At 40.0% G+C, this 17892-nt stretch overlaps 1 protein-coding gene across 1 annotated transcript; it reads left to right on the top strand.

Annotated features, from left to right (window-relative positions):
- Positions 1 to 3472: 3472 nt before the first annotated feature.
- Positions 3473 to 14933, top strand: cacng1b (calcium channel, voltage-dependent, gamma subunit 1b). Its single transcript, XM_034895227.1, has 4 exons — positions 3473 to 4111; positions 11442 to 11516; positions 12935 to 13072; positions 13417 to 14933. Exons 1-4 carry the CDS (start codon positions 3871 to 3873, stop codon positions 13647 to 13649), a joined length of 687 nt encoding a protein of 228 aa, XP_034751118.1. The 5' UTR covers positions 3473 to 3870; the 3' UTR covers positions 13650 to 14933.
- Positions 14934 to 17892: the final 2959 nt, after the last annotated feature.

Raw genomic sequence — 17892 nt, 5'->3', positions numbered from 1 at the left:
GACTTTGAATGGTCAACAGAGGATTCAAAGCATTATTTGTCATTATATGCCTCAATAATAATGCCTTGATGCAATCTGGCATAGGTCATACAATTTAAATTACCACTTAACTTTCAGGTAATCACACACTTGTTTTGCTTTTCGAAAGGGTCAATCTTTTAATATTCTTTTGTGTGAGTAAAAGTACAGTAAGTGGAGACTGTTTTCTATTCATGTGTATGCAACAGCTGTACTTCACTGTATGTGCTTATATTGATTAATAGCTTATTATTATTATTGTGAAATAAGAACATTCGAACGCCATTATTCTTTAAAGATTAATATTTGCTTATTGGACGAGTTGTAGAGGAGTTGAAATGTGGGCTTCTAGTGTATTTAAAAAAAAATGGAACCATGAATGTCTGTGGACTTTTTTATTGGAATCCTTACCATAGTTGTTGAGATGGTTCTGAATGCAGTGGATCAAGCGACCAACAGAGTGACGTTGCCATCCCTAAAGCCATGCTGCTAACATGGTTAAAAATCCATTAAATAATTAACTTTTCAATTGATGTAAAAGAACAAACCCCCAGTAATGTATGACAAAATACAGAATACTAAGAATAACAGATACTGATGTATGGGATGTAGGCAAAATAATTACAGTCATAAGCATTCACCTCAGTGTAGCTTGATTTCCACTGGAAACCTTTGATTGCTGTGTTTAATTCCGATGTCTGTGGCTGAGTCCTGAATGCCTCTTCAGGTCGGGTGTATAAGATTGAATCAGTCGATTATTAGGGACTTCAGCCTCAGAGTCTCTCTGTTTGGCAAAGAAATAAATCATTCAGCATCGTGCCGATGGCAGCGCTCTTAGATCAAAATGTTTAAAAGCCATCAGAGAGATGCACCTGACCAAATAAGGCTTTTTTTACAATCTCTAAACACTCACAGAGTGGATTTATTCAGTGAGCAAACTGAATCTTTTCTTTTCTAAATGCATGTGAATCTCAATTTACCTAAGAAAAGAGTGTGGGCAGAGAAATAGACTATTCAGCTGAGGTTATGTTTCTCAAATATCTTTTGCCAGGTCAAAAGTTTTTACTTTTTAAGAAAAAATGGAGGTTTCTTAAAAATACAGGAGGCCTAATGTCTTTTCACAGATCTCTTTATTTGGCCATGTGCAGCTACAAACTTCCAAGGAAAAAACATATTTCACATATATTTCAATACAAGCACTGTATTATATACTTGGAGCACTCTCCATTTTAACAACACATTTATGTGTGCCCCACATTATTGTTAAAACAAAATGAAAATGACATTACCCTGTCTGAGACGTGCAATTATGTGGCTGAGAGGAGCTGTTTATCTAGCTGGGGAAATTATCTTTTGATAGTGATATTTGATGTACAACGGTTACATCAGCACCTTGTAATTTCCATCTAATTTCATTTTTCTTCAATATGTGCTCATTAACTCACAATTCACTGTCCTAATCATCTCATAATTTCATGTTGATTGATGGCCAAAGCTTTTGCTGAACAGGTCAAATGGATGACGTCGGCGTCAGCGTGTGTGGTAACTGATCCCGTTGTTTTAGAGAGGAATATTAACATGACCCTCATAGAAAGGGCCTCGGGGCCTGGGCAATCTAATTTAGCTTGAGTAATGTTGCCTGTCATTAGCAGATATATACAGTTGGGTCCCTCTGAAGGCTGTGCAATTTATTCTGTTATGGGTCAAATTAGCTACCAGTTAAGGCTGTTTTTAATCCTGGAATAAAAATTCTGACAGAGAAGCTAGCAGCTGTAATTGAAGTTAATCACTGCTGAGTTTAGATGTGTCAATCCTGATTTCAGCAGATGTGATTTTGTCTGTTTCTGACACTGCTCTAAATGTTCAGGTACTGAAAAGACTCTTGCTAGATGCTGTCATCTGTTTCAGTATTTCTCATCCCTGCTCGCTTGATAGGAGGTGATCCCTGCAGTATGAGACACTTGTATCGTTGATGAGGTGTCACCACAGTCATCCACACTGCTGGCTGTTGCTTGGAGACCCTGCCGTTGTAAGGTGTTTGGTTTGTCCTCAGTCACCAGGGGAGTGTGAGCATATGAATCAGGTCAAAGGGTCAGCCAGAAAGACAGTCCTCGCCGAAATAAACTATTATTACACACTTAGACAAGTGGTTGCTCTCAAAGCCTCCTCCTCTGGGACAAATAAAGGCAGGTTTGCCACAAATGCTTCCAGGTAGAATGTAATAATGAACACGAATGTCTCTCATCTCTTTCCCACTCTTTTTAAGCTAGCAAGTGAGATGATTTATCTTTGATAATCATTTTCCTGGTTCAGTTGGGAACCGATGGTGTTTACAGAAAGCAATTTGGCTCTCTCATTCATTTTCTAAAAAGCGTGCGACACCAGTCTAGCTGTTGTGTTTCTGTCCAGCTCTCTTTTCTACAAACAGACATGAACACGTATTTAATATAATTGGGGTATGCAATACACAAACAAAAAGACTTTCTTTGTCTCTGTTTTACGCTCTTTCGCAAACACACACACGCAAACAAACAATTCTCTCGAAACACTTTGCCTTTACCTCTTGCCCTTTCAACGTTTTGCCATTTAGTGTGTTAAAACCCGGAACTGTGTAAGCGTTGTCAGGGCTGAAAATGGGCCAGAGTCCTGTCTAAACTAGGGCACAGACATTTTTTAAAAAGCATGCCCATTAACCAAGTATTTTATAAGATGAGATGTGTCAGGTTTTTAGATTTTTTTCCATTCTGAATATGCAATGTCAATTTTTAGAAAAAGCCTCCAAAAGCAGTTGTGTGCCAATTCCGATGTGAAGACTTTGTTTACAAAAAGGAGACATACAGCGACATGTCACAGCCACTTTTAGGATTTTCCATTTCATCAAACAAGAATATCTGAAGTATAAATTGAGAACTTGTTCGACTGTGCCAAGAATATTTTTACTTCATAAACTGAACTTAAAATATAAGAGATCCAATGCCGAAGCTCTTCTGTTTCTGAATCTGGATCAGCTGCTGGCCACAGGTGGGACCCTTGTCTCAAGACTAAACTGCTGATTGGCTGAGTAAGTAGATCAGTTCCTTTAGATGACAACTAATAAATGAAATTCCTCCCCCAGGAATCCCCTTGCACACAGCGCCTGAGACAATTGGACTAAATAAGAACATGAAAGACAGAGAGTGTTTCAGATGAATGGTAGATTGATAACATCAGTATTTGCATGGTGATTGAATATTAAATAGCACTGTCAACAGTTGCTAGAAGTTTTTATTAGATGTTGTAGTTAGAAGTGCACATCTGGAACTCTATCAATCAATAGACCGTGCCTAAACTTGAAATGAAAGTGTCTAATCCTGACCTGGACTCTTGTCAACACCAGAATGGTCGAGTGATGGGTGTTAGTAGGTGTTAACACTTCCCGGTACCTCTTCATCTCGTTTCTAAACGGCCTCCGCTCACCAAAGGCAACTTGGGAGGGAGAGGAAGCGAGGAGAGAGGTAGAAAGTAGGGCACTGTTATCTGGCCCCCTTTCATTAACCACCAGGCACAAGGCAGAGAAAGAGTAAGAGAAAGAAAGAGCTGTGGACAGGAGAGCAGGGGTGTATTGAAGCTGTAGACAAGACGGTGGAACATTTGGAGTCTACACCGGATGTCAAGCAACCAAAGACGAACAAGACAACCTTGTCTGTCCTACGCAGTCTTTACGATCACACACGCTCACACACACACACTAACATCTACACACACACACACATACACGCTCACATTTTACTTCATCGTGTCAAACACACATCAACAGGCGTGCAAATACGACACGTGCACGCACACAACTTTGCACACACACCGAGCGGCAACATGTTTGAGGAGCAGGCGACTAAGGTCAAGATCACGTCCGTGGTGATTGTGGTGGGCATGTCGTCAATGCTGGCAGCAGTGGTGACTGACCACTGGGCCGTGCTCAGCCCCCGGGTGGAGAAGCTCAACACTACTTGCGAGGCGGCCCACTTTGGTCTCTGGAGGCTCTGCAAGAAAAGTATCTTCATTGTGGAGGAGGACCCTCAGGGCAAAGGCTGCGGCCCCATCAGTTTACCTGGAGGTACGGAGTATTATGTTTTTACTGTTGATGAATGAAAACTTGCTGTTTGATGAATTTGGTTTTGTTGAGGTTTATGTCAAAGCGACAAACATTTTACAATGTATTCTGAATTAGAGGTAAAATTAGATTTATGTTTGTTATCAAAGTGAATTTGTTGTATTGGTGCTCACCAGCAGCTCACCTGGCTGGTAATAATACTGGTTGTATAGTCGGGGCTGGGAGGTTTTACTTAGCTAGATTTAGAAACACAAAGAAAGAAAAAGACTTGTTGGAAAGTGGATTGGAGCTGGATAATACATATTTATACTGCAGTTTTGCTTCATGTATCTGTGTCAACATGCAGGTCAAGGAGGACAAAATATAGAAAAACTTTACTTAACATCTGAGTTTGTCTGCTTGCTTTCATATGCTCAATTCTATCACAGTTAGATTTAAGCCTTGACTTTGACATGTGTGGATTTCAGGTATGCACTGTAGTACTGGTGTTTTGCCATCACTTCACAATGTTCAACAGTCCCTGTATATCCAAGATCAGATAATGCAAACAGTATTTACCCCTACAAAAGATATTTTGAGGAGTCTCAGTGGAAGTCAAGGAGAAACAGAAAGGGTTGCAGTCTGAGGTTGAAGTGTCTGTACATAAGAGCAATTTTGCTCAGCCTTTTCTACCACCCTGTGTTTTAGTCCAAACAAGTGTTCATGTGTGTAACAGTTCTATTGCCAGCTTCTCACTGAAACCATCATTGTCTTCCACAAAAGATGTCTCTGAACAGACTGCCAATTTAGCACAGTCGAACAGCTGAAGTCAAGTTCGTGATGGAAGAGCATCGCTGTTGTACTTCACAGTTACAAGACAAAACATGAATCTGTTCTGTCTGGACTGATGGACTCTCCATGGGAGAGATGAGAAATTAAATCCATGTTACCTCCCAGGAAGAGTTACAGCATACTTTCCGACTCAATATAGGTGCTATTTAACTTTGACACCTCTTGTCTGGCTCCCAGTGTCACAGCAGATCTGAGGTTGGCTTTGATCAAACCAGATGTAAGATAGTCTAGAGAGCAGCTTTAGGAAATGTTCCTAATTCACGCAGTATTTTCTGATGCCACTGATAAACCTTGGTTGGTTTGATCAATGTTTAAACTTACCCATTGGCAAACTCTCACGTGATGGTGAACATTACAGTAAAAAAAAAAAGTCAAAATCATTCTTTCTAGTATTCAAACAAAGCCTTCTCCAAAATAGCCTTATAGCTTTAATAACAAGTCCTGATTGACCAGAGCGCTGGGATAAAGAGTGTCTAGCTGGCCCACGGCTGTGTGCGCGTGCCTTGCAGCCTAACAGAGAAATTTCACTCTGACTCTATCATTGACTTAGCCTCCGACTCCAGCACCTCAGGATCAGTACAGGCCTTAATGAAGTGTGGCTTTCACTCCAGCTCACGAGTTAGAGAACACCTGGGAGACTTGAGAGGGTGGAAGGGGATTAGGAAAGAAAACAAAAGTCTGCATGGGCAGATGGAGGCAGGGATGCCTCTGTTGATGGGGACAGGGTGATCAAATTTATCTTTTACTTTTATAGTATGTATTAAGAGTCGGAGGCATTCAAGTGAAGGGAGGTGGTACTGTACTAAGACCCAAAAGAATCTGCAGGTAAAGTGAGAGTCTGGCAGACAAAAAATGTGACACACTGAGGGCCTCCAGAACACCTTCTTGGTGTAAAATTGAGATATATCTGTCAAGAGCAGTAGTTGGAGATTTTCCCCCATGGACAAGTCACCTGTGAAATGCGTGATATGTACTTAAATATGGTGATGAACGATCCAGTTTTAACCACCACAACCCGACAGCAGCATTTAAACAGTGTCAGAACATCTGTGTGCAGAATCTAAACTGCTTCTGCCATCTGACAGACTGAACTTGCCGGCGGCTCACCTGTCTTGCTTTGAGCAGTGAAGGAAATTCAGCCCTCAGTCGGCTGCCACCCGCCAGAGTGTGCAGCAACACATTATCAGCTCTTTTAATAGAGACGCCAGTGGTTACATTACCACAACAATAGAGATAGGGCTGCACAATCAATTAAAGTTTAATCGCGATCACAATTTTGACTTCCCACAATCAAATTTGCGTGATCAAGCGTTTTTTTTTTTCTTCAAAGAGTCATTTCAAAGAACTCTCAGTTTTTTTTGGAAAAGCCAATCTACCGCTCCGTAAACCCCTGTCTGCTTATGTGCCAGTCAGTTTTGTTCCCTGCATCGCGCAGCTTAGTTTCTAGATGTAGACAGTCACAGAGGACAGAGTAACGGGAGAAAATTTCAACAGATAGCAGTCGGTTATACGTCGGTCTCAAGTTATCAGTAAACGCAACATTTTGTCCTGTCTATGTTGTTACTCAGACAACAGCAGTGACCAGTGCTAGTTGGTGCTAGTTGGCGTCTGTTAGCTGTTAGCTCCTCTAGAATGCACCGGTGCTAATTTCCTTGCATTCGCTGCAATGTTGTTATATGAATATGGTTTAATTTTGCGTTACATGACCCATTTCTCCTGTAAAGCCGTGCCTGTGTCGGATCTCTCCTCTGCTCTCTCTCGTCATACTCTCCGCGCCCGGCCACACAGCGCCAGTCCACACTTCTGACATTTGTCCACAGTTTTAAGTGTTATTAACACAACTGTAGATTGTTAGGTATGAGGGGCAAACCTGTATTTGTACCAGTGTTTCCATGGTAACTCTGCTACCACGGCCGCCACGGCGAAGAACACAGAAGAAGTTATTGAATGCAACTAACTCCAGTTTGTAGTAATAGCGTGTGAGCCGGAGCCTGTTGGACCTGAAAGAGATGTGACCCACGGCCAGAATATCATAGTTCATAAAAATGTGCCGCAGTGACAATACAGACATTTTATGCACAAAATGTGTGTCTCCGCCATTCGACCCGTGTTGGACCCATTCATAATGATCAGCCGTCGCTCTGTGAGTAGTGTCCATCACACTCGAAAAACTTAAAATCCACAAATAATTGTGAGAATAATCGTGATCACAATATTGATCAAATCAATCGTGGTTATCATTTTGGCCATAATCGTGCAGCCCTACATAGAGGTGTTTCTAAACTAGACTTTTGAGGAAAAATGAGAAATCTCTCAAATTACCTGAAAAGGTCTATGGATTTGATGCGTGGCTGCGCAGCTCTGCCATTTGCTCCCACATCAGGCTCAAGAGTTTGTGCTATACAAGCCCCTCTATCCCCATTTATGGCCCAGGTGCTGTTAGAAATGGATCTGCGAGTGTGGTGGTGTGTCCCTAATCCTAATCCTCTGTGCTGTCTTTGTATGTACCGCGTGGATGACTTTGCGATGAGATGCTGATTGGCCAGTTGCCACCTTCAGAAAGTGAGTTTTAGTGACCATCCTCACCAGGCGGGACTGACCGTCCTCTAGTGGCCAAGAAGAGGCTTCTACAGGTTTCTTCTAAACAGGGAAGAAATCAAGGCCCGGCTGGATTCCGCATGTTGAGTGCAATTTCACATGTATAATAGCGTTTCACATGTGATAAATTAACAGGTGTTTTTAAAGGAGTCAGTGTTTGCACTTAACAAGCCGGCCAACCTCTTGCAACACCGTTACATTAACACCTCATAACGAGGTCTGCAACACAGAGTAGTATTGACTGTTTCCATTGATTTTATTAAGAAGCAATAAACCTACATAGCTAAACCAACATTTTGTGCATAATACACTCAACAATTGCTTAACTGGCCACTGTGTTTTGGGCCTAATGGAGTAGCTAACAACACAACACCAGCAATACTTTATCTGCTTCTCAATCAAATGTGTGTCGTAGTGTTTTGCACATGAGAACAATAGTGTGAAAAAAAATAAATACCTGAGTTGTTCGTGAGTGCACCATAACAGATTACATCCTTGATGAACAGTATACCCAAGCAGGCAGTGATTGGACCTAATAACACACATTTACATTTTCCCAAACTGGGGGGGAGTTAGTCATCAAGAGGAGCGTACACAAACACTTTTTCATATAGGCACAATTACACTGCTTTTGTAAAAGGGTTGCATAACAATAGCAGCGAAGCGTTGAACCCAAATTACTTTTGAAATGAGCTTCCCACAAATGACGCATGACAGCTTGAGCGCTACAAAAATCACACAAACCCTTTGTGGATTGCATCATGCTGTTCGGATGGGAAATAAGAGGGTAAAAGATGTTTTTGTGGGCAAGCATGTGTTCCTACACATATGTGCGCAAAGAAGGAGGGTAGGTTATTATCAGAGATGTTTTAAAGCTTCCAAGAGGTCAATTTTTCTAGTCCTACAGAAAAAGATTGCGCCCAGAACACTTACACCTTCAAATAAAACATTGTCCTTCTCTGCTTCTCTCAGCGACACAATGCTGGTGCCCCCAATTCATGCCCTCAAAAGCACTCCTGTCACCTTGAGCCACCATTTTCACTTTCTAGACGCCCAGTAATTTCCCTGTCTAGTCTGCCAGCTTTGGGTGCAAGGACAAAACTGCGGAGATGTGGCAACAAGTTTCAGGTTCAAAATTTCTATCAATCTCATTTGAAATATGTAATAAAAAGGAAATACATATTCAGACATACCACCTCTAACCGAATTAGATGTAGTTTGTTTTTTCTATGAGGATGAAAAACAAATTGTAATGTTTTGAATTTCACAATAAAGGTCAGGCCACACACACACATACACACACACACACACACACACACTCACACGCTCACTCACTCATACATGCCTATACTTACAAGGGCCGTGAGGACTCTTCTGTGCTGCTGTGTCCCAGTTACCAGGCCTCCTAGTGGAATAGCCATTCAAATATCACCACCACCACCACCCATCCTTTTCACATTGACCCAGAATTAGTCTGTCATTTTGTGTCTATAAAAGGACAGCCCCCCTATCCCCCCATATAGTAAAATAACATCTTCTGTTATGCTCCTGCAAAAGATGTACTGTTGAAGCTATTTACAAGCACAAATGTGAATTTTCATAGTCAAAAACATGGAAATACTATCCGAGAAACCAACAGTAAAAGGAAAAAGGAAAACCATATCAGTACTAAACTTAAAGAGAAATGAAAGACAGAGTTGAGGTGGAAGATAGAGACAGGTTTACTGTAATAACAGGAAAGGAAGGAAAGGTTAAAGGAGAAACTGCATGTCAAAGAGAGGAAGATGGTAGCAGAAATTAGTGGAACGAGGCAAAACTAAAATGACAAGCGATGCCGCGCTCTAATCACTCTCACCCACTGGAACTAAATCACCCCATTAGCATGACTGCAAGGTCAATGATATGCACCCAGATGTTCTCCCCCACAGTAAATGTTCACCATCTAAAGTTGTTGGCAGTGTGTTTTACTTTCATAAAAAATGTGAGTAGTTGCACTTTTTAGTTGTTTTTAAACATTAACAGTAAAGTCCATTAGTACAATGTGTCATAGAACTTGGCAACAAAAGTTTTCAACCTTTTGGCCTCAAATACTGAGTCAGCCAGTGACAAGAAAGTGGCAAAGTGGTTAAATCATTTGGATGAACACCTGAGAAACTGCTCTTCCTTACTCATATCTGTTTTAGCACCAAAATAAAGTACTGAAGAAAGAAGACATGTGTACTCCTGACTGTCCGTTTTGAAGAGGTTTTAAGCTTTTCCTGTCATTGGGTTGATTTTTGCTTTATGAATTTGGAACCTTATTTGCTGTCTGTGTTATAAAAGCTAACTGCCATTTACGAATGAATAAAAATGTCAAAATCACAATAAAACAAATCCCATATTGTAATACTATCATCACAACACATTAAGTCCATATCACAGCAACTCTAACTAGGAATTTTAGCTCTGTCAAGCTTTGGGTTTCTCAATTATTACTCAGAAATGCTAGGTAATACACTGTTGTTATTGTAAACTGCATGAGTGCCATATTAGAATGAAAAGCTTGACAAGCGTGGCGACAGTAATTGAGTGGAAGGTGGAACTTAAAAGTAGTTAAATACTCAACATAAAATTAAATTCTTAAAAATCAGTCATTATCCTAACTTTAATTTTCTTTCCTTTCCTTCTTAACTCACCGGGATCACACAGATAACAAGACGCTCAGGCTTTTGAAGCTTTCTTTGTTGTCTTTTTCTCTCGTATTTGTGTAGTGAAGAGACAATAGTTCCATTGAAACTGGAGTAAATCTTACATCTAAATCCAAACACATATTTGATTAGATTAGTTTAACCTCAGAGGTGAAGACAGCGAATGAGAGAAGACTAATTACGATAATATATTTGCAGATCCACGCTGCTCTAATTCTCCCCAGAACTGTCTATCCCTTCAATCACACACACACACACACACACACACACACACACACACACACACACACACACACACACACACATGCACATGCACACACTTCTCTTGATATGCCTTTACATTGGTAAATAGATAGGACTAGCCAAGACCAGCAGCAGCCTGTTGCTAGGTTACGTCTTTAATGATTTTTTTCTCATCCTGGGTAACAAACAGCTCCTCTGTTGCCTGGTACACACACACACACACACACATGCATAGTGCGTGAGTGTGCGCGTGCACACACACACACACACACACACACACACACAAATTGTCCATCTCTGTGTAGACTGAGAGTACACCTGTCTGCTTTATGGGTTTAATCTCAGCAAGAAAGGATGGTTAGTGGAGGAAATAGGAAACACTGACTTGGCCTTTCCGTCCACTCCACCCCTCCCTCTCCCGGTCCAGCTGCCCTTAGAGAGAGCAAATAGATAGATGGATGTGTGGGCAATGACTGCACCCAGGAATCGTTTTCCTTGTGGTGAAGAGTTTGGGCAAGCAAAGCACAGAAAAGTGTCATTCCTGTATAGATTGCATACACAGCCAACATGGTGAACAGTGAAGGATTTGAGTGTATGACTTTTTATTTTAGGATAACAAGTCCTACTAACACTTCTGTGAGAGCAGAGTGGAACATGCATCAGATGAAACCAAAAGAGGAATGTACTGCAACAGTTGTTGGCAGTGCATGTTGATTTATCACTTATCTAAAAAATGAGAAAGTACAATGGCAAGTACAACTGTGTGTTTCCTTAATGCGTTTTGTTTGAGTTTGTGTTTGTGTGCGTGTGTGTGTAAGCTTTTTTAATGGATCCTTTGAGAGATTTCCCGTTTACATTGATTGGTATTGCAGACACAGCCACATCCTGAGCCACATGCTCTCTTCCTTTTGTTTCATCTCTCTCTTTCTCTCTCTCTTTACATCCCGTTCCTTCTTTACCTGTTTACTCTGCAGCACAAAACTGTTCCTACTTCAAACACTTTACCTCGGGGGAAGAAGCTGAAGTTTTTGAAGTGAAGACCCAGAAAGGTGGGTGCCATCTCACCACCACTCAGAATACATGTTACAATAGATTTGTGGGTTTTTTTCAGTCCCAACTTTCTGTGAAAATAAATGTGTACAGTAAATCAGGGAACCCAGCATTGTCTATGTGGACAAATGTTGAAATGAAATTGAATGTGATTCAATGTGGATCAAAGGTATCACAAATAAGACCCCTAATGTCCAAAGACACTACAACTGGGTCCCCTACACATTCCTTTAATGTGCAATAGCATTTCTGTTTTGTAGGAAATGTTGATGCAGCCTGGGATTTTCTTTTTTTAAATAATAAGGAAACGTTAAACCCAAACTCATATACATGCACACCATCCTTTATATAAGGTTAAATAAAATCATCCTCTGATTTTCATCTTCTCATCCTCCCGGCTTTAGTAAGATTGTTGTTTTTTAAAGAAAACATATTTTTAAGGAAACAGAACCTTTGTTTCCTTACATTTGCAAACCGACCCTTTCAACATCTGACTATACAAACACAGGGAAGTGTGTCTTGGGCAACACAGCTAGTTAATCATAACGGCAGGCAATTACACATTTTTGTCGAAGTTTTTCAAAAAATTGTAGTCGATGTGCTTGGTGAAGAGACACATAGACACTTTGAAAATGATGAATGCATACAGAGTTCTTTTATGGTAACGGTTGTCAGAATCACATACTCATTGTGAAGCCTAAGATAAAAATTATACAACAGAGAGTATTCCATATAATAAAACACAAGAAATAAAACTATTACATTTGGGAAGCCTGAAAATCTGATGGACGTGACACTGGCCTGATGGCCAGGGTTGAGCAAAAATATGCTCATGTGAAATGCATGAAACTACTCGCGTGTATAGTCCCTTAAACAGAGAGCTGACCTTCACTGGAGAGATTAAGTGTAAAGTTATTTTACACTCAGTGTTACTCCACAGTTGGGGTGCTGAAATGAAAAGGATGCTCCAAGGATCATTTCTATCACAGTTGGAGTGTTGTACAGAATGAAAGACTAGATTATCTTTATGTGAAAGCAGATAGGAGAGCAGTTAGGCAGGGGGGGAGAGCGAGAGAAAGAGAGAGAGAGAGAGAGATACGCTCTAATCACCTTGTTATAAGCTTGCAGCATGTTATCTGACATAATTGCCAGTTCAAATAAATAACTGCTGTTTTTAAAGTGAGGCTAATTTCAAGGGTATTTTTCTGTGTCATAACTCGCCTGAGTGTAATATTAAAACCCTTATTATGTAAACAAGACTACAACCTCACCTTCTGCTCCCATACCACTCTCTCAATACGTCATCGCTACCACTTTGCTGTCTCTCTTTCCTCCATCTCCTGCTCCCTCTTGCCGCCTCACTGTTTTCCTTTGTGTGTCATATCTCTCCCTGTTTATGTTTTTTTTAATGTCTCAGAGTACAATATTTCAGCAGCAGCCATCACCATCTTCAGTCTGTTCCTCTTGATCCTGGGCACCCTTTGTGTCGTCTTCTCTTTCGGGAAGGGACGAGACTACCTGCTCCGGCCTGCTGGGATGTTCTTCGGCTTTGCAGGTCAGACGTGGCAAATAGTGCAAATCACAAAACAGGCTCTGTTTGCCACTCTTGTCTCTTGTGTTGCAGCTCAACCTGAAGTGAGGTGTGTCAGTGTCATCGTTCACACCTTTTCTGCACACCTTTTCTATTGGTTATGAATATTATTTAGGCTGCTAATTAAAACGAATTGACACAGATTTTATAAATCACTTGGAGGTGGAAATAATTGCTGAGAGTTGATGTAATGAAGCTTTTGTAACAGCATTTGATTAAACAGTAATGACAACAAAATGACCATGAATGCGAGTGAAGCATCTGCTTTTACAATCAGAGCAACCAATTCTTTCTCATTTGGCATGCAGGCCTTTGTATCGTCATTTCTGTCGAGGTGATGCGCCAGTCTGTCAAGCGCATGATTGCCAGTGATGAGACAATCTGGATTGAATACTACTACTCCTGGTCCTTTACCTGCGCCTGTGCCGCCTTCACCCTGCTCATCCTCAGTGGAGTAGCCCTGCTCCTCATCTCCATGCCCCACATGCCACGTAACCCCTGGGAGACCTGCATGGACGCCGAGCCTGACACCTTAGATTAGCCACAGGTGATGCAATGTCGGAAAGCCTGGTTAAAATGACAAACAATACAAGTGGTTCTGCATCATTTTCACTTTAACTACATATCCTATCCCACATATTTATCATAATTGCAAGCAATATTCCAAAACATCAAGTATTTGTACCCACCTTCCATGTCCAATGATTATGAGTTTATCTCACTACAATATAAAAATTAACTCAGACAGCAAAAACAATGAAGTTGACGTCATCTTCACATGGTAAAACAGTTAGAAGCGTGAATTCCTTGCTTGTTGGTGTTAAGAGCTGAGGAATGTTCATCTGAGACTTGAGAGGCATCTGCCTAGCAACACCTTTTTTTGAGCAATCATTTACTACACAAACATTATCTTTTTTTGTGTTGTGACAACATACCTTATAAATGCAGTCTTAGATTAAAAATGTTGGAGTTTTTCACAAGCACCTGAACACACCCACACACCAAGTGGGCCGTGACATACGAATCCCACTATGGCCACGCCAAGACCTGCCCTTCAATAGCATTTCCACACTACTTTTGGCCAGTCGTCCATGCTTACATGTACAGGTCCTATCCCCTGACCAATCCCCTAACCTTAACCATCCAGGTGAAATGCCTAACCCCAACCAATCAAGCTGCTTTGCAGGGTGGGACTTGGCGTGGCCATGGTGGGATTTGTAATTTTGCAAGTGGGCCCTGCTTGTAACTGCATTGCCACGTGGTATAAAAGTACCATAAATGGAAAACAAAACATCAAAATGTGCATCATAGAATGCCTGTTTGAAGCAAGGTATTTTATTTTGTTAATTCTTCCTGACTGATTTTCATTTACACTGCACTTAAATTAACTGCAACCAGTGGATGACTGGATGTCAAGAAAGGATCAATCTAGAGATGTATAGTCTACTTTTGAAACAATTTGTAGTAAATAGGGTAAATCATGCAAACACACCTGAATCACGCTTTAAGGTTTCACTAGACCTGGGTCAGAGACTTATAAATTGCCAAGTTTTACAAAACAAAGAATGCCATAGTGCTGGAAAAATATGTTTAAACATATACTTTAAAATTACTTGCGGTCATTAGTGGCTTACATGACAACATCTGAACAGTCAAACTGCAGTTACTGTAATTCTGCTATGTCGGTCACTCTAATGAAAGTAAAATGACTTTCAGATGCTGTTTTATGAAAAGAACTACAGTAGGACAACAAGCAGACTAGACCAGGCAAGATTGGACTAAAATTGTACCACACTTAACCAGATAAAAAAGGGTGAACCATTGCCACTGTCATGACCTGGCTCAAAGGTATGACAATAAAGGTGGAGAACACACGTTTGCTCAATTAAATCCAATTTATTTAAAAAACCACAGATAAACATGCAATCAGTTAATCAGTAATGTGTATCATGTATGGTAGTGTATAATGTATGGGTGTAGTAAGGCTAGAACGCAAAAGTAACTAAACCCAAAATTCCAACAAACCACACAACCTTGAGGAGACTGCCCAAACAATCCTATTTGTAGACAATCAGATGATCCAGGTGTTAATCATGAGTCCTCATTAGCCAATCCCCAGATCCCAGCAACCAAAAAGACTTTATAGGCTTAGGGGCGTCACAACTGTTACACTTTGTGTAAAGTGAAGTAGTCAGTCATTATAATGGGCTATAGTCACTGTGGCCCCTCTTTTCTCCAAGGACTTTCTACAATCTATCTAGGCCATCGATTGTTTGGAGTGAAACCATTTGCCTGATACTCACTTGTTGACATCAGTCATTTATTTCAGGTCAATGTTCAGCCCCTCAGTCTCTGGTGACTTAAGTTCAGGACCTCTAATCCATACTGTCCATAGTATTTGCTGAACCTCAGGCTTCTGCTTTATGTGTATATGTATGTATAGCGGATGTACTCTGCTTTAAGTGACCATTTGACAAAAAGGACATCAGAAATGTATACAGAAACACCTATCCTGAGCAGCCATTGTCCAATCATAGTAAAATCAACAACAGCTGTCATTTTGGCCGACGGTCACCAGCTAGAAGCAAGACCACTGCTTTTGTTGGAAATCAAGGACTGGACCATTGCTTCAAACATTACTACAATTTCGAGGAAAATCCAGTAAATCGGCAATTGTTTTTAATTTTAAACTGCATATGGAAAGGCTAAGCAAATTAAAACTCACTTAAAACATTGCCACATAAGTGGGTTGTGAAGGTTGTGAAGCATGCCTTCACATAAAATCCATTGTATTTAATCCAAAAAGCATGTCTTTCAAATAAATTTAATTTTTTTTTTTAATTGTTATTTCTCTTTTGGGGTCAACAAATGTAGGATAAGTATGACACAGATTACTTTAATTTAAGCATTGCCTATAATTGTAAAATGGAACCTTAACGCTTGAAGTTGTTTCTGTAGACAGCTACATGTTTGCTGTCATATAAATCCTCCTTTCGGATGCACAGACTGTTTTTTTTAAAGTTATTATTTGTTATGTTCAAGTCATTAAGGAGAATACCTTTTTGATTCTAGTACAAACAATAAAACCACACAAACCACATTTCCACTGACAGAGTTCATTTTTATTTGGCTCTTTGTCCTTGCTTGGTTTCACACAATGGTTGTTTATTAATATTATACAGTCTATGGTTTCACACAAGGGTTGTACATTGTTAGTAATTCAGCCATCTAAGCCTAAAAAGTTATTTTGACTCACTCTGGCCCCGGAGTATTTCAGCTGGAGCAGGTGCAGTGAAACCACAGTTCCCTCAATGATGCAGTTTTACAGAGGAAGAACAAACACAAGAAGAAATGATTACATTTAGCTTTGAGGTGAGGAACATTTCCATTTTTCTTACTGCAATCACAAAGGCTTATGAGTCATTGTACAGGTTTGGATTTTAGAAAACTGAAACAATACTTTATTTTTCATTTCATTGACTTTTTTATATAAATCACTTGAATCCTGCCATCACATTTAGCTGAACAGGATGCAACTGAACAATTAGAGAGGTACAATGTATACAATTACACATATACACCTGTAGTAGTTTCAGGACTCGCCCAGAGATTTCTTGTAAACAATACACCTCATTTGTATTTCATTTTAAAATTCTAAATGGTCTGAATATATATCAATGATTATCTTTTTTTTCTTCTCCAAATGAGCAAAAATAAAAATGGACCCCTAAAAAGGTAAATAATGCTGTTTGATGTAAGTATGACTTCTTGTGCATAGGTGTATGGGTTTATGGTCTTCTCAACCAATATGTATTGATGCATAATCTTGTTTCCCTCTGCTTTCATGATTGTGGAAATGCTTTTAATACAAAGGGTTTCCTCCATATGTTTTCATAAGGGCACCTATAGAGAGTCAATGGATGTACGTTCATTCAGGAAATAAAAATGGCATTTCAATTCTTTTCTTTACAGAAATTTCAACCATTCTTGTGTCATTGCTCGAACATTCACAGAGCCGCTTAGGTCCAGGAATCTTTTGAATTGAGCGACAAACCTGTTGGAAATGCTCCAGAGACCTCAAACACTGCAGGTCAGGGCTTTTCAAGAGCAGATGTAATAGATGCACAACGGTCCCTAAATGATTCATGAGCCCTTTTCCTTACAGTAATGAGAGCAGCACGAGCAGAGCGTACACTATTTACTCTCTGCCACCTACGTTGGCTTTGGAATTTGGTTTTGTTTTGCTCAAACACAATCCCAGTTTCTGTACCATACATGTGAGAAACACTGTGTTTAATATTATGCCAATCAAAATAACACACACACAAATTTTGTGCCATTGGATAACACATTTGTTAAGCCTTTTATTAACTTGTGAATAGTCCAAGGCTAGAGGACAATCGTTCATATATATGGAATTTTGCAATGGAAGCATGTAATGCCGGAGGCTTGCTGATGATTTTAAGTTAAGGTTGACTGTATTCCCTAACCTGGAAAGCCATGATTTAAACTTTGTCCACAGGTAAATGTGCATCCGTAAATAAATAATAAAAAATAGACAAATAAATAACCCATTAGAAATGAACCTAAATCTACAGCATCTTGAAGAAAACAAAATCGCATAGCCCACGTGTGCTACACCATTACATTCATGTCTTATTCACAGAAAAATATGCATAGCCTCAAATTATTGTTTGTGTAACACATTAGATTAGATAACAATTTCTGTAGGGAAGGTGAGTTAAATGAGTAGAATGTAAGGTTGCAAAATAAAAAATATATAA

The sequence above is a fragment of the Etheostoma cragini genome, chromosome 15 (genome assembly GCF_013103735.1).
Source record: "Etheostoma cragini isolate CJK2018 chromosome 15, CSU_Ecrag_1.0, whole genome shotgun sequence".
NCBI classification, from domain to species: domain Eukaryota; kingdom Metazoa; phylum Chordata; class Actinopteri; order Perciformes; family Percidae; genus Etheostoma; species Etheostoma cragini.
This window is presented reverse-complemented; position numbering and strand designations above follow the sequence as displayed.

Excerpts from the sequence above, each read along its gene's own strand:
- cacng1b (XM_034895227.1), top strand. The coding sequence starts at position 3,871 with ATGTTTGAGGAGCAGGCGACTAAGGTCAAGATCACGTCCGTGGTGATT. Across the intron at positions 4,112-11,441 it reads CCCCATCAGTTTACCTGGAG|CACAAAACTGTTCCTACTTC; the intron begins GTACGGAGTATT and ends TTTACTCTGCAG. Across the intron at positions 13,073-13,416 it reads GATGTTCTTCGGCTTTGCAG|GCCTTTGTATCGTCATTTCT; the intron begins GTCAGACGTGGC and ends TTTGGCATGCAG.